A 25,606-nucleotide genomic window follows, 5' to 3' on the forward strand; every position below is an offset into this window, starting at 1 on the left:
AGGACTGTTGTACTTCTGAGCTATACCTCCAGTCTTTTTATTTTCCTTGCAATACTGGGATGGAACCCAGGCCCTTGTACACACAAGCACTGTACCACTGAGCTACATTCCAGCCCTTTTTATTTTTTATTTTGATATAGGTTCTCACTAAGTTGCCCAAGCTGGCCTAGAACTTACAATTCTCCTGCTTCAGCCTCCTGTGTAGTTGGGAATTACAGGTGTGTGCCACTATGCCTAGCCCTTCTGCATTGTTTTGTTGAGCTGTTGGGTCTTGTGAAACTACTACTCAGCTACCACCTGACTGAGCTCATCTAGGCCTTGCCCTATAAATGAGGCTCAGAACATCCCTGCCTCCACACCACACCCCACCCTACAGGTCAGCCTGGGACAGTTTCTGATGCTTCTGTGGTCACCAAGGTCATTTCACCTCACTGCACCCACTTGCCCTGAGCCCTGCTTCCAAATGTTCCAAAGCTTCCAAATATTCTGCCTGCCTGTGTACACAGTTGAGCTGTCTACTCTTTTCCAATTTTCAGTTCAGTTAATTTTTTTAAAATTTCAAACAGATCCAGGAAGAAGAAGGAGTAAAAAGGAAGAGGGAGAAAAAGAAAAGAAAGTAGAAGGAAAAGAAAATGAATGTGACTATTAAGCAGATTATCTAAGGACTTTAATCCCCTTCCTACTGTGCCTAGCATAGTGTCTCATGTAATACTGGGGCTCAAGGAATAGGGAATGAATGAATTAATTAATTCCATGTGTTTTAAATTTGAAAATGCATTTCTAACTTTTCTTTTTGAGCTTTCTAAGAAGTGCTCAAGTTATGTCCATCTGATAGTCTTCAAATTTACCAAACAATAATTGGAAATATCTACAAATGGAAATGGCAAAAGTACATAAAAAGGGATAAGTCTAATCCTAAAATTACATTGGCTACTCAGTTCTTACACTGGTTACCTGATGACAGACTGTTCCTTATAAATATCACTCTGAGCTACCATGATAAAATACTAAAAGCCACAAGCCTGCCTCAAGTTTCAGCAGTTCATGTTTGAAAGTAGTAGTGGTTTTCTGTTGAGATGGTGGTGAAATTAATTGGTACCTGTCCTCCATTGGTCGTTGAGATGATTCTAGTTGTGCCCCCACACTGCTTCACATACCACAGAAACCAGAGAGCAGAGACCTCATGGGTCTCTGCAGTAACACAAAGGTTCACAAAGAGAGTGGCAAGATTCTTTGCAGATCTGCTCAGGAAAAAGCAACAGCAAAATTGGCAAATGTAGGAGAGTATAACTTAATTATCTTGAAATTATTCAAATAATACATTTTCTTGGCTAAATTTAGCACAACTTGACAAGTTGCAGGAAAATGTCAATATAACCCAATATTATAAACAAGACATCAGATATTTAGGGATTTCTCTTCCTCTTAAACAAAATACCTTACTCAGAATCAGCTTGTGTTCCATATTCTATGCTGTCACAATTTGTTCCCACATACCCACTGTTTTTCAGTGATTCCTCATCTCAGTGGAACACACCACCATTCACTCAGTAGCTAAAACCAACATCTTAGAAATCAAGCTTAATTTTTCTCTCTGTCCATTACTTTGTCTCAACTCAATCCATCAGGAAGTCCAGTCATCTCTCAACACACCACTCTACCTTCACCACCACCAAATGAGTGTCATCTCTTACCAGAAGTATTGCAATTACCTCCTCCAGACTAGCCTCTCTGCCTCCTCTTGTCCTCACCATATATATATATATATATATATATATATATTGATCACACTAGAAGACAGATGCTCTTTACCTCCCTCTCCACTATGGGGTTCTTTCTCAAATATAAAATAAGTCATGTCATTCTATTATTAAATCCCTCTACTAGCATCCTATTAAAACCAGAATAAGATAGCCCCAAGTAACACAGCCCATGCCTACCTCTTCTATCTCATCCTCAACTCCCCCCAACACACATTCTAATGTTTCCCCAAGAAAGATGTGTTCTTATTTATCTGTGAAAATGAGCATTGGCTTCCATATTCCCAGAATCTTGGCATTTTCTGTTGTTTTGACATTGTACAATATCTTTAGAACTCTTCTCAATGTCTGAAATTATCTTCATTATTGATTTATTATATTTATTGCTGTTTCCCCCACTATAATATCAACCTATGAGAGATGGGACCTGAATGAATGAATAAATGAGAAGAACTATTAGTTAAGTACTGTTTTTGAAACATCCTTAATGTACAAAGGATATGCTAGGTGCTGTGTTGAATGCAAAATTAGTCACAGTTATTCATTCAATTTATTTCACTCTCTAACAGAAGACAAGCTCAAAGGCTGGACCAGTGGGAAAGCAATTAACAAAGCATAGAGGGTGAACCTTTGCTTGGTTTCTTGGCATGTAAATAGCTAGAGGATATATACTGTCAAGAAGCACATCAGAAAGTAAACAATCTCATGTAATTCCAAAGTCTCGGTTATATCTAGCATGCCCTAAAATTCAGTAGTAATGATTACTCTGGGATAGCTTTAATAAGGACCAATATCGGTTTTGCCTTTGTTGCAAAGTTTGCATATTGTTAGTTTAGTTACACTTGAGGCAGAATTTTATACTTGATAATGCTGACAAAAGGTGAAATAAATTATATCATTTTTTTATTTGTTTAAGTTTTTCCACACTCAGTAGTCTTTAAACTTTTTGTTTAGTATGGGGGATTGAACCCAGGGGTGCTTAACCACTGAGCCATATCCCCAGTCCTTTTTTTATATTTTATTTAGAGACAGAGTCTCACTGAGTTGCTTAGGCCTCACTAGGTTGCTGAGGCTGGCTTTGAACTCAAGATCCTCCTGTCTCAGCCTCCTGAGCTGCTGAGATTACAGGTGTCCACTAACATGCCCAGCTTCTTTAAACTTTTTATTTTGTTCAATTGTTGTCATGACCCTGTAAAATAACTGTTAGCTTTCCCCAGTTTACAAGTCAGAAAATTGAGTCTCAGAGAGTTTAATAATATATAACTACATGACCCACTATCATGCTTACTCAAAACTCAGGTTTTTAAAACTTCAAAATCATTTATCATTAGTCAACTCACAACCTTGAAAGAACAGATACTCACCAAAGGGAAGATCTCTACTTTAGTGTATATTAACCCTGGAAATTTATAGGATTGTGACTAACATATAAGTTATTGACAATGTCTGCAACCTGACAGCACTTTTGACAGTTACCATCATTCCATCCCACAAATGGTATTATATATACATTGAAATGACTTAGAATTAGTTTGGTAAGATTCAATATGATCACTGATAGGATGGAAATTGCAAAATCAATTTGCAGCATCTTTCCAAAGCAAATATGCAGACATTATCTTAAAATAGTACTTCAAAATGAAAATATCTTTTGTTGTTTTCTATACCTTAATTTTATAGGTAAATTCAAGACATTGACTAAAGGGAGTCATAAATAATAAAATCTTAGCAGGGAACCAGCTAGACAACCAATATTAAACACAAAAATGCTGTTGAGATTCTAATTGCTGCTGTCATCAATTTGGTGGGAAGGAAATAATCCTGGTTTGAAATGAAGGGAGACCTAAAAGTACAGTGGTCCACCCTTATCCATAGGGGATACACTCTAAGATCCCTAGTGAATGTCTGAACTTTAGATGGTACCAAAACTTGAATTTATTGTTTTTTCCCTATATATACCATGATAAAGTTCAGTTTATAAATTAGGCACAGGAAGAGATGAACCTAGTAATACCTAGTAATAAAATAGTATACCTAGTAATAAAATCAAACAATTACAATAATATATTACAATAAAAGTTATGTGACTAAAGTCTCTTTCTAAAAAAATCCTGAAAAATAATAATTTCAGATGGAGGTTGACAATGGATAACTGAGGCCACAGAAAGTCAAGGTGTAGATAAGGCAGGGACAACTTTAATTCTCTCGGGTGGGCTAGTCCATTTCTAATCCTTTATTTGATTTACTCTGGGACCATCAGAAGAAAGGGCATGAGCTGAACAATATTTGAGTATGGAAGGTCAAGAAAACTAGTGTAATATTTTTGGTTTTGCTCTGTTGACTTTTGAGAGATAAATGTTATAACATTTTTCTACATGAAAAATATGTATATTAGATAATTGGAAAACTCATAAGATAAAAATATAAGGGAAGGGTATCTTCCATATTCTACACCCAAAAATATAATTACCAGTCTCATTTTGATACGTTTTGATAGGCATAGGTTTTCTAAAACTGATCACAGCTGTGATCATATTAAAAATATGATTTGTTGTAGTGTATATATATATATATATATATATATATATATATATATATATATATATATATATATACATACACACACAATGGAGTTTTGTTCAGCCATAAAGAAGAAGGAACGTATGTCATCTGAAGAAAAACAGATGGAACTAGAGACCATTATGTTAAGAGAAATAAGTTAAACTCAGAAGGTCAAAGGTGATATGTTTTCTTTCATATGAGGAAGCTAAAGAGGAAAAAGGAAAAGAAAAGTGGGAGTGGATCTCATGAAAATCAAAGGGAGATCAGTAGAGGAAAGGGACCAGATGGATGGGGGAGGAGAAATGCTGGGAAAGATACTGGCCAAATTATATCGTAATATGGTGTACATGTACAAATATGTAAATACAAATCCCATTATTATGTACAACTATAATTCACTAATACATACATGGAAAAAGGAAAGAAGTATAATTTGTGTTCCTGAAGAGCATTTTATAAATGACAAAAACTGAAAGAATGATCAACATTAGTCTTTGAATGTATGATTGTGCTTTAGTTTGAATCACAATAGGTTGAATATTCTGATTCTTCTTTTTCTCTCTGATATGTGGATGGTAACACACAACAGGGGTGGAGGGAAGAATAGAAGTTCATTGGACTAGACAAAGAGGAATGAAGGGAAGGGAGAGGAGATAGGAATAGGAAAGAAAGTAGAATTAATCCGACATCACTTTCCTAGGTACATACATAAATACACCACTGTGAATCTCACCATCATGTACATCCACAAGACTGGGATCCTAATAGAATAAGATATACTCCGTGTCAAAATATACCATATTGTCATGTATAAAAAAAAAAAGATAAAAAATAATAAAACCAGCAAATGATCCTGTGTGTATCTTGCTTAGGAAGAATTAGAGAGTTGCCTTGTATTTTCAAACTCCTAATATCTCAGAATGCTTAATTTTGTTAGTCAACAACCTACAGTATTAATTAAGTGGACAACTAGGCCAAGAATAATGATAGAAAATCTCAAATCTCTACGATTATAAGGAATTATAATTGGCCCAATCTTCAAGGAGTTTATGGTGAGAAAAGATCAAACTGAATTTATGAAAAACTTTTCATAACAGAAGTTATAAAACAATGCAGATGATTATATAATGACTGTATTTTGGAAATCTAAAGTATAGCATTTAAAAATCAATGATACAACCTTATTATGGTTATAATAAGTTATATTTCAAACTATGTTTTCATAAGAAGAGTTAAATAGCATTAGACATGTGTTTTAAAGTATACAATTAATGCTAGGCATTGATTTCATGACAAATGATTTTACTATTCCAGAAATGGTTACTCTCAAAGGCTAAAGACATAGGAGAAGCACGAATATGTTTCTTACAGAGATTAATTATATAATAATAAGAATAAAAAGTAGAAGTAATAAAAATGTCCAACAGAATGATAATGGATTAAATACATTATGATATTTGCTCTCCATGGAATATTCTCCAACTATGAAATGTGATATTTGATGAATAATTTTAATAATGTAATATCTTTAAATAATCTTGAAATAAATGTCTGTGTTATAATATTAAATGTTAAAAACATTTTAATGGATCTCTATTGTTTTGCAGTGCACATATAAGCAGCTTCTTTTTTAGAAATGAGATCATATATCCCACTGTACACACTCTATGACAGCCTACTTTTCTGTGTGTTTAATATTATGAGTTTTCAAACCATTAAGTATTACTCTACAACATAATTTTAAAAGACTCTATAGTATTCAATGTTTGGAATGTGCCATAATTAATTCAGTCAATCTTTTATTTTTTTGGCTTTTAGGTTTTCCCTTTTAAAAATGATGCTTTTAAATTGGCTTTCTTCCTCTCCTTCCCTGTATGCTTAATTTCTCTTTGTTCTTTTCATGCTTCTTCTTTAAGAATTATATTGAAAAATATGCAAACTGAATGTCTTTTTGAGTATTTTTATACCTCAGATTCAGATATTTATTAAAACCATATTTTTATGTTTGATTGTCAGTACTCTGTTTCCCTCCCCAATGCCTAGAGAATTTTAACCCCAAAGCCAAATACAATTCTCACTTCTGTTGTTCAACATAAGAGGACCGTCTCTTTGAACTTGGCTTCTGTTTCTCTCACTTTGTTGACCACAAACTCCCCATGTGCTTGAATTACAGCCCCCACAATTCTTTCCACTGTCTCTGCTGCCTAGAAGTGGTGAGGCCTCTTTATGCCATTTGTCTAAATACTCCTCACAGTTTTTATACAGTTTCCAGCACCAACAATAAGATTCTAATATTTGATTCATAAATACTTTCTCTCAATACTACATGTTTTTCGATAAAGGATAATGGTAGTCCCAATCACATGTTTCCCCTACAGTTATGAACTGCCTAGAAAGTCCTACTCAAACTTCAAGGAGTTGCCCTACATCACAAAAGGTGTTTCAAATGCATAAGCTAATCATCTGTGCACCTGACCTTCAGAATACAAAAATATTCCTACATCAACAACTTGAAAATGAGATCTTTAAGAAAATGAGATCATTAAGCTGTTCTAAGGAAAGCAGGCAGCACATTCTGGTCTGTTCTGAGTACCCTATGGGTTAGTTCCACCTTCATGATGCAAAACTGTTCCAAAGAAGGAAGTTGGATATATAGCTATCTTCCTTTAAATTTTCTTTAGTACTGGAAATTGAAACCAATGTCTCTTTACACTGAGCTACATCCCAGTCCTTTTTTACTTACTCAGTCCAGCAGATCTTGTTTAGCAGCTCCTTCATTGTCATGTGGTCCCACTCTTCTGCAAGGGGTGCCTTCCATGGGGCATCACTGGGAATCTATATTCAGATTAGGATTTGAAGGAGAAAGACAACAGTAATTTTCTACTCTAAATAACTATTTAAACAGTATTAAAAACTCAAAGGAAAAAATGCAAGTTTTCCAAATTCTTCCAGTAGTTTCTTGCACTGCATAAACAACATTGTCTTTGTAGCTTTCCTGCTAAAGTATCTATACTATTCAACCTGTACATAACAATAACACTTCCTGCACACACACAAAAAAATAGAAGTATGCTGTATTCAGGCTATTTCCAAGAACAGATCACAGTACTTCCCCCTTAATCCATGGGGGATATGTTCCAAGTTCCCAAGTAGATGCCTAAAACCACAGATGGTAGCAAACCCTGTATATGCCTTGTTTTTCCTATACATACACATCTATAATTAAAGTTTTATTTATAAATTAGGCTCAGTAAGAGATTAATAATGTAAACAAAATAGAATAATTTTTAACAATGTATTTTAATAAAAGTTAGGTGAATAGGGTCTGTTTATTTCTGGAATTTTCCATGTAATATTTTCAGACCATATTTGACCATGGGTAACTAAATATGCAGAAAGTAAATCCATGGATAAGGGGGAGATACTGTACTAACTTACTAATTTACAGAGAACATTTTTAAATTTAACTCTTTAACTAGAACCAGACAGCTTCACTAAATCAACAAATCAGAGTCTTCAGTTAGTCTTTACATGTGTTTACTTATGGGCTTCAGGTTTGGGCACAGTGTAGAATCAAAGATCCAGAAGTCTTTGCAGTGTCCTGAGGGTTTTCTAAATTAGAAATATCTTCTCAGGAAGGCTGAGCCATACATAACCTTCTATAGCTCATCAGTAGTATACAAATAGCAGTCTTTTGACATCTCATTCTTTTAGAGGTTAAAAACAAATTTATTCATTTCACAGATCTTTACTGATTGTTACTATGTGCTCACAATGTGTAAGGCATGGGAGATGGGTAATAGATTAGAAAAAATACAAATACCATCAAAGAAGCTCTGAGAAACTTTACCTCTTGCCCCATGTCATCCATTGTCCTCCAAAAGTTGTTATGATCTAAGTAGGTAATTGGATTCCACACTGGTGGGAATGGGCCTCTGAAGGGGTATGATTTGCCCTGTGAGACACAAAATACTTTTTGAAAGAAACATTAGCTATAATGTAAGTGTAGTTAAATCTTCCAAGTTGGTAAATGTCAGCCAACAAAATCATGTTAGTGATCAATATGTAACATACCCTCAATTCTTGGCTCCTTGTGTCCTTAGAATCCTAATTTAACTTTTTTTTCGAGGGGGAGGCTACTAGGGATTGAACTCAAGGGCACTCAACCACTAAGCCACATTCTCAGCCCTATTTTGTATTTTATTTAGTGACAGGATCTCACTGAATTGCTTAGGACCTTGCTTTTGCTGAGGCTGGCTTTGAACTCTCAACCCTCCTGCCTCAGCCTCCCAGATCACTGGGATTACAGGTGTGCACCATTGTGCCTGGCCTATTTAACGTTTTAGCAGAGATTTCCAGTAAAATCTTCTGTTCACCACATAAATTTGGTATCAAACCAAGCACAATAGAGAGGTTTCTCTCTGAAAGTGGCATCCTTACCATGTAAAATTTAAATGCCAGTACATACATACAGAAGAAGGTTACCAAAAGTCATCTTATTTGCCAATAATGCCTGTAAATATCAGAATCAGGAACCCCTGTGTTCACAGAGAATCAGAAAGTTACAAGTACAAACATTATACAATTTAGAAGTGGATAAAAAACCAATTGCAGAAATGCAACAATCTGTAAGAATAATCACAAAATGGGGCCCAGCAAGCTCTCTCAAGATCAATGCAGAAGTTGCCAGAGACTGGTAAAATCAAAGCAGAAAGATGAGACAACTTCAGGCTTATCCTCAGGACATTTTTATACCACCTGGTTCTCTCTACAGGGAAACCTTGATACAGAGATAAAGGGAACACATCTCTGCAAAGGATTAAAGATAAATCAGTGCACAAATGATGTCTTAGAGTTTTAACTTGTTCATGACAGTTTAGGGACATAAACAAAAAATACTTTGGGTCAATTTTAAAACTTTTGAGTTGGAAGTCAGCTGTGCATTCTGACAGCATCTTTCAACCAAACTGGAATAACTCAAGGTTCTCAGTCAACCCAAATCTCACAACACCTGAGTCATTCCGTAAAGATTCATCTTGTATTGATTTTGTAAGCAGAGAAACTAGAGCTGTGAAATAAGAGGAGATTTCATGCTCATTATTTTATTAACTCTGTGGCTATGTGGCTGTGTAGCTGTGTTGATCTTCTCTCACCAACAAAGCCCATAAGATTCATAGGAAAGAGTTCTTCTCAGTCAGGGTTCTCTAGAGAAACAATTGAGGAAGAGTTGCAGTTCAAATTTGAAAGCAGTCAGTTAGCAGAATTCTCTCTTCTCCAAAGGAAGTCAAATCTGTGTGTGTGTGTGTGTGTGTGTGTGTGTATGTGTGTGTGTGTGCACACATGTGCATGTGTGCATGCACTGTGTACTTAACACAGGGCTTTGCCCATGATAGGAAAATGCCCAACCACTGAACTACACCCCAGATATAAATCTTTTTCTCTTAAGGCCTCTATTGAATGAAGTTCAGGTGCATTTTGGAGGGTAATCTGCATTATTCCAAGTCTACTGATTTAAATGTTAATCTCATCTTACAAAAAAAAAAAAAACCTTCACAGAAACATCTAGAATGATATTTGACCAAATATCTGGGTAGTGGGATCTAGCTAAGTTAAGACATAAAATTAACCACCACATTTCTTATTTATGGAGCTGAAATGTAGTTCAATGGAAGAGTGCTTGACTAGCACATTTGAGGCACTGGGTTCAATTCTCAACCCTATATAAAAATAAATGAATGAAAAAAATTAAAAATCCCGATATATCAGGGTTGAAGGTCTAACTCAGTGGCATAGCACTTTTCTAGCAGGCACAAGGTCCTGGGTTTGATCCTGAGCACTGCAAAAAAATTTTTTTTAAATCAAACCTCTTCTTATGCTTCCTCCATCAGAGCTCAGCACACAGAAATTACTCGGTAGATATCTGTGGGTTGATCTATGGGATTATTCTCCCCAAAGCAGATGTGAATTCCCATTCTAGCTCTGTCTTTCTTAAATTGACTGACAAAGAGCAAGTCAGTTGCTTAATATCCCAGGGCCCCAGATATCACTCTTTCCAATGTAACCTCCATAGACCCTATCATCTTCCCCCAGGAAGTATTCCAAAGTTACCATAAATAGCTGAGCTAGGCAGTGTGTTAGTTTGTTTTGTGTTGCTGTAACAAAATTCCTGAGGCTGGGTAATTTGTAAAGAGTAGCCATTTATTTGGCTCATGGTTTTGGAGGCTGGGAAATCCAAGAGCATAGTGCTGGTGTTTGCTTGGCATCTGTGATGGCCTTTGTATTGCCATCACAGTAGTGGAGGGCATCACATGGCAAGACAGAGCAAGTGTGTGTCAGCTCAGGTCTCTCTTCCTCTTCACTAGTCCCAAATCCCTCCCAGAAACCCTACCTCCAAATACCATCCACATATGAATTTGGAGATCATGTTTCAATGTGAATTTTAGAAGCATTAGTCAAACCATTGCAGTGAGTATCTCTGCTTATGTTTCACCTGCCTCTAACCCTACTGTCCCTGCCTCATGCGTTTATCATTCTGTGTTACTTACTGGGCTCTAAGCTGCAAGAGAGCCAACCTCCTTAGAGCAAATCATGGTTCTTCCATTCACTAGCTGTGTTATATTGCTTAACCTCTCTGTGCTTCAGTTCACATGACTGTAAAATGTGATTATAGTAACTACATCAGAGACATATTGGGAAGATGAAATGAGTTGATCCATAAAAGTTACTTTAGTCAGTGACCGGCACTTGGAAATTCTCAATATTGGCATCATTATTGCAGCTGACATCGTGACAATTATCTTTTATATGCTCAGGACCTGCAGGTGTAGTCCACTGGCACATAGTAGGTTCCCTATATATGTTTTATATCTCATCTGTGTAACCTTGAACTTAATATTTGTTTGATACACAATGTCCTGATTTCTAAATTGATATTTTGTACTCTGGTCTTCTACATTAATATTAACATCATTGTTTTAAGCCCCCCATTGAGCCCAGAAACACCATTGACCTCTGCAGATCTCCACCCTCAGAATAGTGCCAGCCCCTGTTCCTCTTTTCTACCTTTCACATACACACACTTGTTCAAAGGGACTGACACTGTGTCCCATAGGTAAAGGCAATATGAAACATGAAACCACAAGCAGGTTGAATAGCCACCCCTGACATGGGAAGAATAGCACCAATTTTGTTTGAAAATCCCTTAAGACAAAGATGGAGGGGAAGAAGTTCATACTCAGCTAAATAATTTAATTATTTAGATTTCTGTTGTTGTTGTTTGATTTCATAAGCATATTGGTTCTGCCAGAAATGCCCAGCATATGACTTGAAGAAGAGTGTGAGCCCAGCAAATTTGGCTAACACATCTTTACTGATCATCACCAAGGCCTGCCCCCAATAGCCATGGTAGGAACACAAAGAAAATTATTTCAGAAAGAGAGAATTTCAATTTGACTCGTGGAACCTGGCCTGAGAAAAGATGAAGGATAAGTTTTGGATAAGGGCAGTTTCAACTGACAAATCATAATACACACGGAGCCCCACTCAATAACAGTATCCTGTTCCACTGTCTACATTAATTTTCCACTTGGAACACCTTGTGAAATGGGTATTTCTCCACCACACTTCCCTCTCTTCCCCAGGGATAAGATCTTTGTCTAGTACGGGTCATGTGGAAGTGGTGTAATAGGGTCTAGAGGGCCCCTTCCAATGCTTCATTTGACAGATTCTAGCTCAGTGGCCCAGTTGAAATGTCAACCCAGCTGAAGTATAGAGACTCTTTTTCAATGGAGTCCCAAACACAGTGAGAGTTCCCCAACAGCAAAGCAATGATATCAGAGACCAGCTGCCAAAACCCTCCTAATTATGGAATACTCTTAGAAAGCGGGTGTGTTTAGAACCCCAAAATCAGTGGAAAGTGACCTCTATAAATGACTCTGTATGAATAAATTGAAACTAAATTATATGTAAAAAGCACCATTTAGAAGAAGCATCTTGTAGGCACTAATTTACTAACAGTCCTCAGTGGTCACATCCAAAGAGATAATGGCTTAGCTTAGCTAGATTCATAAAAGCAAGTATTCTTTTATAAGACTAGGAAAAGCTTCTACTAAACACAGGAAAGATCTATTGTTACACCCATTTAAAAAAATCTTCAGGATCAGGGAATAATCAAGATAAGGAGGAAATGTCTAAGTTCTTAAGTTTACCCAAGCAAAGCCACTGGAAGGTGATTGAACTTCTGATTTGGCCATGGGAGAAAGAGTTCACCGATTGTTACTAGTTTGAACACTATCCAAGGAGGCTTGTCCTTCTGAAGAAATCATAAAAAAAAACTCAGAATAAGCCCCCAGGTCAGGATGTACCTGTTACAAAGTCCAATTTTATCCAACATTTTTGTTTTATCCTCAAAATAGCCCGGTGAGGTAGCCCAGTAGAAGTTATTTATTTCTTTTGTGTGTGAAGAAAATAAAGCACAGATGGGTTTAAATGACTAGTTTGGGATCTCATATAGCTCAAGAGCAGAAGCTACTGGAAATTCAATTTAATTTATAGTATCTGTGTAGGTCAAAAGTGTATGTGCATGTGTACGTGTGGGGGGGGGTGTGTAGAATAGGGTATTCTGACAATTGTCAGGAAACATTCATTAGCCCATAAATACACAGTGATGCCTCATGTAAAAATCCCTATGATAAAAATCATCTGTAGCAAACACGTTGAGAAAGGAACATCAACATAGGAATTTGGGTATTTGAAAGGAAGTTGTCCTCTGGGCTCCCTAGAAGGAACAGTGAAGTGGAAACAGGGACAAAGAGATGATAGGAGTTCTAAACAATCCAGAGCTCTATAGGGGACACTTCAAGGAGAATGAGTACTTGTGAAAGAGTCAGAAAGGACTGAAGAGCATATATCCCCACTGCTGTGCCTAGTCAGGAGCTACACTTGATGTAAATGGCCACACACATATGCACATACACATGCACATATGTATGAATATGCATGTATGTCTTATCCATTGTGGAATTCTAGATGGCAAAAACAACTATAAAAATAATTATTCACAATCCTGCCAAGAAAAAAAATCCATCTTGGCTTATTAACACTTCAAAATATTTCTTTTATTCTTTCATTCATTTTATACACTTTACAATTGAGGTCTTCTGGTGCATGCAATTATTGTCCTTCTAATTTTCAGTCAATGTTATATCCTAAATACTTCCCATTCCAGTCATTGATGCTTGTAAAGCATACTTTTCTTGATTATTACATAATATTCCATAATATGCAGAGCCTAGCAGTTCTCAAACTGGGGTTTAAAGACCTTTCAGGGTTCCTGAAATGCACCTATGGTGTAGTTGAGGTTCTCCTTTTCTCCAACACATCCATACAAGGGAAAATTTTCTTCATATATTCCAGCCAAAATAACGGATTGCAACAGAAAGAATGCCAAAGCATATATGAAAATCCAGATGTCCTATTAAGCCAGATGAAAACAGTACACAAGAATGTAAGTTAATGCCACTCATTCTTTTGTGGTTTAGAAACCAGCTTTTTCATAAAAATAGACTATGTTAATTTGTAATAGTATTATTATGATTATTTTAAATGGGTTAATAAATATTTTAAAGATTCACTATTTCAGTTTCTAGTATGGGAAATATAGATAAATAGAGTCATGTCAACCAAAGCTACCTGGGATTCTTAATAATTTTCAAGAATGTAAAAGTTTGAGAGGTGCTAATATAGAACCTCATGAGAAGGGATGGTATTTTAAGAGACTAACAGAATTTACTCAAATTGGCTCTGAAATGTGATAGCTATCTGATTACAGGCAAATTACTCAACATTTATAAGCTTATCTTTATTTTATTTATTCATTTATTTTGCAGTGCTAGGGAAGGAACTGAGGGTCTTGAGCATTCTAGGCAAATCCTCTACCCCAGTCACACATGTAATCTTTATTTTTTCTTTTCTTTAGAATAAGAATCATGGTACCTATCTCAAATTTGTGTGGTAGGAATGAACTGAGATTATACACAGCACGGAGAGTACACACACTAGATGAATGTTGCTGATGGTTTTGTGATTGTGATAAATGAACTGTCATTTATATAATCACTTCTTGCTCATAAATCCATGTTCCCATTATTATTAATCTTTTTAATATAAATCTTATAATCTGAATTCCTAGCATGAAGATTTATGTTTGGGATTTTTTAAAACAAACTTGCTGAAAACCAGCAACCAAACTAATGCTCATGTGACCTTATTTTAGAGCCTGTAAAGACTTGTCATGTTCAGTAAAGACATCTGAACTCTGCCTTCTAGAATCTTTACTTAACAAAAACAGGCTGGCTTGAGGAGGCAAGCATTTCTAGTATCAACTTCAATGATTCATGCGTCCTGTCCTCCTGACTTTTGTTCTGGAAGCTAAGACCTCAAACCCCAATTTTTGTCAAATTAGAGAAGCCCCTTTGCCATCTTATGCTTGATGCTGGCCCCAGTCCCTGCCAATAAGGACAGGTGGTCTAGTCCTTCTTAGATCCAGATCCTGGGGAAAGACATCTTTCTTTCAGGATGTCTCCTCTGATACCCATGGAAATATTTTTAGCCATGGGGACCTAGGGTAGGGTGCCTGTCCCTCTATAACTCAATCAGTTTTACAGCCACCAACTAGGGCTATGCCTGGGCCATAAACTAATTTGGAGGACTTTTCCATGGGATAAGAGAGGGGGGAATATTTGCTTAAGACTCTTCTTAAGCAAATATTTCCCTCCTCTGTTCACATGCCTTCTTTGTGGCCCTCATTCATCTTTCTGAGTGCCCAGACCTGGCATCAACACTGTCTTCTTATTGCACCAAACCACGGGAAAGTCTGTGTTTTGGGGATCTGCCAGAAGCACCCCAGCATGCAAAAGGCCTGTGATTATTCATATAGGGATCAATGGGGAATTTGGGGATAAGAAAAATAAGCAAAGCCCTGCAGTAATAATAACAAAAATGAAACCAATAACATTGAATACTCCTCTATATAGGCCCTGTATGGTACATATTACATGTACTCTGTGCACTTCACAATGACCCTATGAGACAGTCACAATATTGTCATTTTCATATGGAGAAAGTGAGGCAGAGAAGGAGATGAAATAATTATCAGTTGCCTTAATTCTTACACCAATAAGTGGCAGCAAGATTTCAATTCAGACATTCAGAGGCCAATGCTTTTGATCCTGGAGCTTCCTACCTTCTTAATTATATTATCAGACACTGAGCTAACAGTTTAAATTAAATTATTTAGTTTAATACTCACAACAAGCCAGTGAGTAGTTGTGTGTTAATAGTGTATTTTATTTTGCAGATAACTTCCAAAGCACAGAGAGATGGGGTAACTCAAAGTTGCATGACTGGGTGTGGTAGGATCAGAATTTAACCTCAGGTTTGTGTATTTAGAGTTCAAGTTCTTTTTTTAAAAAGAGCTTTATTGAAGCATGATTGATTTGATATACAATAAACTGCACATAGGAGTGATAGAGCTTGAATTTCAGCTTTATGAGCTGGGACAAGGACTCCTCTGAAAATTTGCTGAAGCCATGGAGTCTCTCCAGAAGAGTGCACATATATAGTAATTTTGTATATACTGACAAAAGAATGTACTTTAAGCTTATCTGTGCCCCCCCCCCACAAAGTTCCAGAATTTGAGACTAAGAAAGCCTAATAACAATATCAACAGTTTGGTGTGGTTCACAAGCAACCAGAACACTTATTCTCCACAAATGGGAGGGTAACATAGTATAACCACTTTGGGAAACTGTTTGGCACTATCTACTAAAGCTGTGTATACACATAACTTTGACTCACAACACCATGTAGCAATGACAATGAACCATCCAGCTACCCCTAAAAACATGGGTGTGAATTCCAGTTATAGGTTCACAACCTAGACTCAAAAACTAAATACTGCAGAATTCCATTTCATATAAAGTTTGAAAACAGGCAAAATCATCTATGGTGATGGAAGTTGATATAGCAGTTATCCTTGAGGACAAGGTAATGTCTGTAAGGGAACATGAGGAGGTCTCTGGGAACTGGTAATATTCTATTTCTTGGCCTGAGTACTGGCTTCATGGTTGTGTTCACTTTATGAACATTTATGAAGCTGCTGCTCATTTATGTTTTATCCCTTTTTCTGTATGTATATTATATATCAATAAAAATTTACCTACTAGGGCTGGCAATGTAACCTAGTGTTTGAAGTGCTTGCCTAGCATGTGTATGAGTCCTGGATTTAATCCCCAGTACAACCAAAGAAAATTACCTACTCAGAATTGAATTGTACATTCTAAGTGGATAAGTTGATTATATCTCAATTAAGCTGTTAAAAAAAAAGAATGGTTGATGTAACTTCTGAATCGTGGGTGAGGTTATTAGCAGCCAGCAAAAGAGAAGAGTCCTGCACTGTCTTAAGAAATATAGATTTATTGATTACCCAAGTGGAAAGGAATTTCAACTTTCGTTTTGACCCAGCCAACACCAATAGACTGATATGGAGCCAAGATTCCTGCAATCTGATGCACTGAGATGGCACCCAGATCACTAGACAGGTCCCTTCTTGGAAAAGGATGTTCAATGTCCACACATTACATAACTGACTCCCTCAGACAGAAAGGAGAGGAAGGGTTTTAAAAAATCACATTCCTGTTTGGATTCCAGTTGCACTGAATTTGAAGTGGCCACCATTATCTGTGACACAGATATTGTAGATTTCCTGTGTCCTGATGGTGGTGGAAAGGCCACCCTGAGGAAAGAGATTCACAATTTTCAGAGTCCAGAATGGGCTGATGTTGTGTTTGATGCCTCTTAGCATTAGATGCTCATTTCTTAAGTAGATGAGCTTCCATGCCATCCTCAGTGGCTGTTAACAAGAGTCTGAGTTCTTTAAGAGTAGTATTTCTCCTGGAAGAATCCAGACTCAATCTCTATTTTAACTATGGACTGAAATGACTCTTTGGGGAGTTGGATGAATTTCATTAATTGATTGTACTCCTTTTTACTTCCCCTTTACTTTTATTGCCAATGATAATCCATTCATCAGTAAAGCACAGATTGTCTAAAATTAGTTGCTTAAACATCACCTGTGACTTCTCTTTCTCCACTTTCAGGCATAGTCAGTTGTACATTTAAAATATATCTAGAATCCAACCACTTCTCACTTCCTTGACTGAAAGCTCCCTGGTTAAAGCCACTATCAGCTCTGATCTTTATTACTTCACTAATTTCCTAAATTATCTCCATGATTCCACCTTTAGCTCCAAGAATGTCTCCTCCAAAACTCACATTCAAATTTAACTGCCACCATAATGGTATTATGAGGGGAAACCTTTAAGATATGATTATGTCATGGGAATGGAAATTATCATAGAAGTGGGTTAGTAATCATGGGAGTGGGTTCCTGATAAATGGGATATGTTCAGCCTGATTTTTCTCTGCCTTATGCCTGCTGGCTTGCCCTTCCACCATGTTACAATGCAGCACAGAGGCCCTCATGAAATGCCAGTGTCAAGCTCTCAGATTTCCCAGACTCCAGAACCATGAGCCAAAGAAATCTCTATTCTTTACAAATTATTTAGCCTGTGGTACTCCATTATAGCAGAAGAAAGTGGACTAACCCAGTAAGATATAATTCAGAGCATGTCACTCTTTAACCAATTTCCTCTAATGGCTTTTTATCACATCTATAGGAAATCCAAAGTGCTTGCCATTTTCAACAAGGCTGACATACTTCTCTTTCCTCATCTACCACCTTCTTACTTTCTTCACTTGTCTCCTTGTTATTCCTTAGATTAAAAAAAAGAGTTTATACCTGCCTCAGGGCCTTTGTTCTTCTCATCCCCTCTTCCAGGAACACTTTTTTATTTTGGTGCTGGGCATTAAACCTGGGGTGTTCTGAGCTATATTCTCATTCATTTTCATTTTTTATTTTGAGACAAGGTCTCATCAAATCACTGAAGCTGGCCTCAAATTTTTGATCCTTCTGCCTCAAGTCTTCTGAGTCACTGGGATTATAGACATGTCCCTGCTCAGTTCAGGAACACTTTTTTGCCAAATATTCACATGGCTACTCCTTCATGTCATTCAAATAATTACTCAAATTTTACTTCCTCAGAAGTAGTACTTTACTTTCTCATTTGAACACTCCTCAATTTATCTCCTCAAATGTCACTATTGAAATGTTTTTGTGTTGACCTTTATAATTGTTCATGGCAACTGAGACTATATATTATATTCATTCCTGTATGTGTTTCATGTACTTCCCACAAACATAGACATTTTCATCTCCCTTTAAAAATAAGGCACTTAGTCCTTTGGCTGCTGGGTGTGCTGTTGGCAGGAAGCCCCTGAAACTCAGTCTCCAGAGATTTCCACAGTCACTTTGCTCAAGTTCATAATGCTTTCTCTGGGAAGCTCACTTCCAAAGACTGAGTGACAGGAAAATATCAAGGCCTTGCCCTCTTGGCCTGCTCAGGAAAGCCCTAAAGGGTAATCCCATCTTCAGTGCAGAGTTAGCTGAGGCTTCCACTGAAACTACTTCAATCTGACTTCTCCCTCTGCTACAGCTGTGGATCCTCAGAGCTAAGAAGCCTCTGCATGCACTTCTCCATCTCCTGTGATGGCCAATCATTAGACTAAGCATAGCAGACTACAGCAGTATCTCAATCCCATGGCTCTGGAATGGCCAAGACCTCATGAGAAACTTCTGGAAATAGGTCCAATGGAACCTCATTTGAAAATAGGGATGTTTTCTTTTAGGGGTTTGGTGGGGACAACCCAATCTTCTCCATGATCCTCAACAGGGAATGGAAAATACAACAATGACTGCTCAATACAGACTCAAGTGAACAGATTGAAGACAATATTTTTTGCCATGTTTAGAGTCTTGAAAAGGGGAAATTGAGATGACAAAGTTTGTAATCAAATCCAAGGCCCATAGGAAAAGCTTACTTTTATATCATAGATCACAATTTTAAAATCCCACTAATGTTCATATAATAAAGGTTTGTGCAATGAAGAAGAGTGAATTTGTGATCTTAAAAAATATCTAAGGGCCTAAGAAGCAACAATTCCTGTATATTTTGAGTTATTTAGGAAAGAATCTTGGAGGTAAAATCCACATAATCTCCAAATTTCAATGAAATTTAAACAAGTTTAAATGTTTAAATATTTTCTTCCACACATTTTTATCATATTCTGCTAACTATATTTGCTTAATTATAATTCTTAAATTAGAGAAAAGATCATTTTAGTCTCACTATAAGATTTCATAAAATCTTCCATAAATAATTTACACCAAAGTTGGTTTTCCCAGATCTCATAATCTAGTTTAATTAAAAAATATAATGTGGCTATTCACAGATAAAATATTAACATAATGCTTATTTAAATAGCCATTAAGAATGTAATGGTCATCATTATCCAAAGTACATGTATGAAGATATGAGTTGATGTGAACATACTTTAAATACAGAGATGAAAAATTGTGCTCTCTATGTGTAATAAGAATTGTAATGCATTCTTCTGTCATGTATTTTAAAAAAATAAAATCAATTAAAAGAATTGTACATTTTTGGGTTTGTACAGATATGTTCTGGTTTGGAAATTTTCAATTCAAACTTTAAGTGATTCTTTTTTTTCCCCCAATACCAAGGATGGAACCCAGGGCCTTGAACATGCTAAGCAAACACTCTACCATTGAGCTACATCACCAGCCTTTTTTAAAAAAAATTATTTTGAGGCAGAGTCTCAATAATTTGCTGAGGCTGGCCTTGAACTTGTGGCCCTCCTGCCTCAGACTCCCAAGTTGCTGGGAATATAGATAGGCATGTGCCATCGTGACCAGCTTAAAGTGATTTTTTATCATGATTATATTGTAAGCCACTAAAGAAAGAGAATCAAACACAATAGCATTGGGACAAAAAGGACACTCAGTGTCATAATCATTGTAAACCCTTATTTTATCCAAACACCTGAATCCACTTGTGAAAGATCCATTTTGGGTTTGAAGGCATAACTTGGTGGTAGAGCAAGGCCCTGGGTTCTATCCCCAACACTGCAAAAAAAAAAATCATTTTTGCCTACATATACATGCTATTAGAGATCAGAGAACAGCTGTGACAACCAAAATCTCAGCAGGTAACCATGAACTCAGGCATGCAACAAGCTGTCTGGGTCTCTGTAAATGATGTGGATGCAGATAGAGCCAACGTTGTACAGATATTGAGGACAAACAATGAGATAATGTATCTATGTCTCCTACCATAGTGCTGAGCACATAGTAAGTGTGTAAATATTGACTAATATCATCATTAGTGTCCCTATATTTTTCTTTCCACAAACGGTATTGCCAACTTTCATTTGGAATATGGGAGCCTTGGATCAAGAAACAAACTCATTTTAATTCTGTGACTTTAGGTAAGTTATATCTCTGATGTTTTCTGGGCAGCTCACTTCCATTTTCCAGATGATTTTGCAAAATGTAGATAGCAACACCTACATTCAGGGTTGTGGCAGGGATTAAATGAGTTGATATATGCAGTATTCATAGAAAGATATAAATTATTATTGGTATCATGACTTTAATTATCAATTCCCTTTCCACAAACATCTTGAGCCTCCCATAACCCTCTAGGGCAATTTTGTTGTATGAACCCACAGACTTGGTAGTAGAAATCTCAAAGCTTCCCATCCTTATAGTATTGCTGAACATGCTGGGATTTACCAGCAGAAAAAATAAATCCTGAAGTGCTCAACTTAGTATCCCCTTGTCTGGAAAAGAGCTCATTTGGTGACATTAGGTAGCAAGCCCTCTCTGAACCTCCAGGCCTGGACCCTGAACTCCAGCCTCAAACAGCATATCAGCTAATCCAAAACAACTGTAGCCTCTTTGGGGTCACAGGTGCCGGATGACAGGTGTGTCCCTTGTCTTTCAAAGATATTATCCGAATGCTTTTGATGTCCCTGAAATATACAGAGTAATAAGAAGATTAAAAAGCTCTTTGTAACCTGGGTCCAAGTCTAGCACAATAAAAAAGGAGGTAGGGAGAGTAAGAAATAGAAAAAACTGACATTTAAAACAAATGTTTTTTTTTCTTAAAAAACAGGTTTTTCCTTAGATTTTGATTATCTTTGGGTTACCAGACTATCATTTTAAAATCTAAGGACATGTGATGATCTAAGTCTGGAAAAAAATATGTCTAAAAAGTAAGTTATCAAAAAAATTTTTTCCTTGATTTTAGTAAAGTGAGGGAAAAGGAGTGACATTCTAAAGGAGGAAAGATCAGTGGAGTAGAAGAAGGTGACTGGAGGGAGGAATGAATGATGGGGAAGGGAGGAAATGAGGAATGAATCTGACAAAAATTATACTATGTGCATGTATAAATACACCGCAGGGAATTCCATCTTTGTGTGTGTCTATAAAACATCAATCAATAATAAATAAGTAGAAGGAAGATCAGTAGAGTATAGGAAGAATACAGGAAGAGGGGAAGAAAAGAGAAACACAGGGATCTGAAATGGAGCAAGTTAAATTCCATGTACATATTCTGATAACAAAATGAATGCAACTAGTATGTACAACTATAGTGCACTAATGAAAGCATTACAAATTCCTTCCTAAAGGGTTTCTCTACTATATAAGATAAAATAATCATGATGAAAGTATCCGATATTTAAAAAGTCATTTCATATATTGTCATACTTAATTTTCATGGTCACACCAGGAGGGAGAAACTAATAGTCCCACTTTACAGACTATAAATTGAAGCTCCTAAAATATATTAAATTACATGCCCAGAGTCCATGGTGAATTTACTTGTACTCCAGAAATTTAAGAGGTCTGTGACTCCACAATAACATGCCTTCTTCTCAAGAAAGATTATATGAGCTGGAAATTCATGACCTTGAATTTATCCAAGAACAAAATATATTCTTTTCTCTGCTGAATCACTCATTCAGTGCCAAGCTTGGCCTCTGATTAATGTTTATAGGTACAAGATTTATACTCCATAAGCTATTGGGAAGAAATGCTGACTGTCTTTGGCCGTACAAACCAAAATTATGATTCACTTAGATGTGTCAGAAGACTCCTTCCAAAGAAGTTCAATGCTGTGAAATAAAAACTCCACTTAAAATCAATCAAAAGAGATTTCATGTACAAATGCAAATGTTTTCTTGGTCCCAAAAGGAGCTTTGTTGCTGTGAACATTAATCTCTAGTGTTGAAATTGTGTTGACTTAAGGAAGATTCACTTAAGTCAAGGTAGGAAGAAGGGCGTTGAACAGTTGCTGATGAAAAGAACATCCTGGTAACTAGTAGAGAAATGACATGGCAGGGGAAACCCAGAGTGTGGTTTGGATAAAGCAAGAGACAAATTTGGCAAAGAAACAACTTGTGAAGTTTACATGGAAGACACTTTAAGAGAATTCAACAACTGGACTGTGAAGAAAGGGCTATTTCAAAGGCATCTGCTTATGTGAAAAAAAAATGTTCAAGAGGAGGTTCCAAGAATCTCACCTAAGGGATATTTTTGATCAGCACCCATATCGTCTTTTTTTTTTAAATCACCACTATCACCACTTCAAAATAAGCATCATTCATGAGCAAGAAGAAAGTGTTATGAGAAATAAGGATTGTAATAAGTAGGTATATTAGTCAGCTTTCTGTCACTAAAACAAAATACCTGAGATTATCAACTTGAATAGAGAAAAGGCTCACAGTTGTGTAGATTTCAGTCCAGGAGCAAATGGCACCATATCCTTGGACCTGTGGCAAGGCAGTAAATCATGGAAGACATGCAGAACCCTTACCTCTAGCCAGTGGGGGAAGGAAGACGAGAAGAAGAGGAAGGGACTGGTGCCCTACTATCTGCTGTCATTGCACATCCACAATGACCAAAAGGCCTCCCACAAGGCTCTACCTCTTAAAGGTTTCACAACCTCCCAATAATTCCAAGGTAGGAGTCTAAAGCTTTAACATATGGGCCTTAGGAAACACTACAGATCTAAGCTATAGCAGCAAGCATCGTAATCACCACCATTATCAGCACCATCATCATTGCCACCTCCATCATTATCATTATCATCATGGCTAACACTTTGTAAGTATTTGCTGAATGCTTTCAAGTATTTTATACATTTCATTCATTTCTCTCAATGACACTATGAGAAAGCTGTTATTATTAGTTTTAAAATTACAAAACAGAGGCAGAGAGAGGTGAAGAAACTTGCCTCAAATCACATAGCCAATAAATTGTGATTCTGAAATTCAAATTCATGCCCTCTAGGCTCTAAATCTATGATATATCAATCTGCATATTATTACAGATGTGCTTATTATTATGTCTTTTTTAAATATTTAGTTTTTAGTTGTAGACGGACACAATACCTTTATTTATTTATTTTTATGTAGTGCTGAAGATTGAACCCAGGGCCTTACAAATGCTAGGCTCTACCACTGAACCACAACCCCAGTCCCTTATTATGTCTTTTGACTTGCCTAAGAAAATACAAGGCTAACCACCATATGACGCAGCTATACCACTCCTCAGTGTGTATCCTAAAGTTAAAGTCATCATACTAGGTACATGCTTATCCATGTTTATAGCAGCACATTCCACAATAGCCAAACTATGGAGCTAGTGTGTAAGTATACAGCAACAAGTGAATGGATATAGAAAATGTGATATATATATATATATATATATATATATACACACACACACACACACACACACACACACACACACACAATGGAGTTCTTTGCAGCCATAAAAATAATGAAATTATGTCATTTGTAGGAAAATGGATGGAACTAGGGACCATTATGTTAGGTGAAATTAAGCCAAACTCAGAAGGTCAAGGTCATATGTTGTCTCTCATATGTGGAAGATAGAGAGGAAAAAGGCAAAGAAAGGTGGTGCAGTGGGGATGTCATGAAAATCAAAGGGCAATCAGTAGAGGAAAGGGACCAGGAGGTGAGAGGTGGGGAGGGAGCAGGGAAGTGCTAGGGAGTGATATTGGTCAAATTATATTGTTAAACTGTGTATGTGTATGAATATGTAACAACAAATCCCACCATTAGGTACAACTATAACTTACCAATAAAAATGGGGGAAAATACAAGGCTATGAGTAGCTCTGATATGATAATGCCTACATATCTTGGAATTTCTGGAAGATATTAGCAAAAGATCACTGAGATAGAGTGTTTCTTTCATAGCTAATATAGACATCGTTAAGATGTGTAAAAATTCATGGCTTCTGTTAAATTTATAAGCATTTGACTTTTCTTCCCTCTTGATGTTATTTTTAAATATTCCACCTTTTCCATCTTCAAGCCTATGTATTTGTGCTCAGAAAGTCTGCCACTGTGAAAATATTTTCTCTTTCTTTGATCTGTATTATCTGGACCCACTCAAAGTTAATCTTTTAATTTAGAAGGCCCCTAAAATACCCCTAATACCATTCACCATTCCATCACTCTCCCTCCCCTTCACTCTCCCACTTCTCAGAACTGAGTTTGGACTTAAGAGTTCTCTACCTCTGAACTGCATCCCCAGACCTTTTTGATTTTGCTTTGAGACAGGGCCTCACTAAGTTGCCCAAGTTGACCTTGAAATTGTGATCTTCCTGCCTCAGCCTCTTGAGTATCTGGGATTACAGATGTGCACCACCATACTCACTCCCCACCAATACCATTCATTTAAAAAAATATTTATTTTTTTAGTTTTAGGTGTATACAACATCTTTATTTTATTTTTACATGATGCTGAGGATCAAACTCAGTGCCTCACACCTGCTAGATGAGCACTTCACCACTTGAGCCACAACCCCAGCCCCACCAATACCATTCTTATGCATAGTTTCAATTTATTTTTTTTTATTTGGGGATATGGTCATATATAATGGCTTTAAATCTCAAGGAAGGCCACAGGGTGCTAGGTAACTTACACTGAACTAAATGGGTTTGAGTGATGACAATGATAATGAGAAATGCAGAGTGTCTTAAGTTTCAACTTGCTCCTCTTCAAAATTATTGAAGGAATACTGACAATACTCTCATCTCTCAGACATACAAACATCAGTTTGGATATCCTCAGAGCTGGAGAACAGAGTAGGATCCTTCAAATATTTCTATCACCAGTGAATGAGATGTGAAGTAATAGAAATAATTGTGATGGTATCATGATTTTATAACATGTGCTGAATTTCACTTCTATGAGAACCTCTGGAGATG

General features: G+C 36.6%; 2 protein-coding genes across 8 annotated transcripts in view; one reads left to right on the top strand and one right to left on the bottom strand.

The window, feature by feature from the left end:
- LOC308638858 (uncharacterized protein) overlaps positions 1–25,606 on the top strand; it is a 547,213-nt gene that overhangs the window by 303,843 nt on the left and 217,764 nt on the right. The window lies entirely within an intron of this gene.
- The window catches only part of MAOB (monoamine oxidase B), a 108,432-nt gene that overhangs the window by 21,889 nt on the left and 60,937 nt on the right, over positions 1–25,606 (bottom strand). Inside the window, exons 4-6 of one of the 2 annotated variants that reach the window (XM_081278261.1) lie at positions 8,173–8,277; positions 7,066–7,157; positions 1,100–1,241 (exon numbers count right to left, since the gene is read on the bottom strand). In XM_081278261.1, coding sequence (XP_081134387.1) covers positions 1,100–1,241; positions 7,066–7,157; positions 8,173–8,277 — 339 coding nt within the window. The remainder of the gene's footprint in view (positions 1–1,099; positions 1,242–7,065; positions 7,158–8,172; positions 8,278–25,606) is intronic. The other variant, XM_081278262.1, reaches the window with a different exon arrangement.

The sequence above is a fragment of the Spermophilus citellus genome (assembly GCF_964194105.1).
Source record: "Spermophilus citellus genome assembly, chromosome: X".
Lineage (NCBI taxonomy): Eukaryota > Metazoa > Chordata > Mammalia > Rodentia > Sciuridae > Spermophilus > Spermophilus citellus.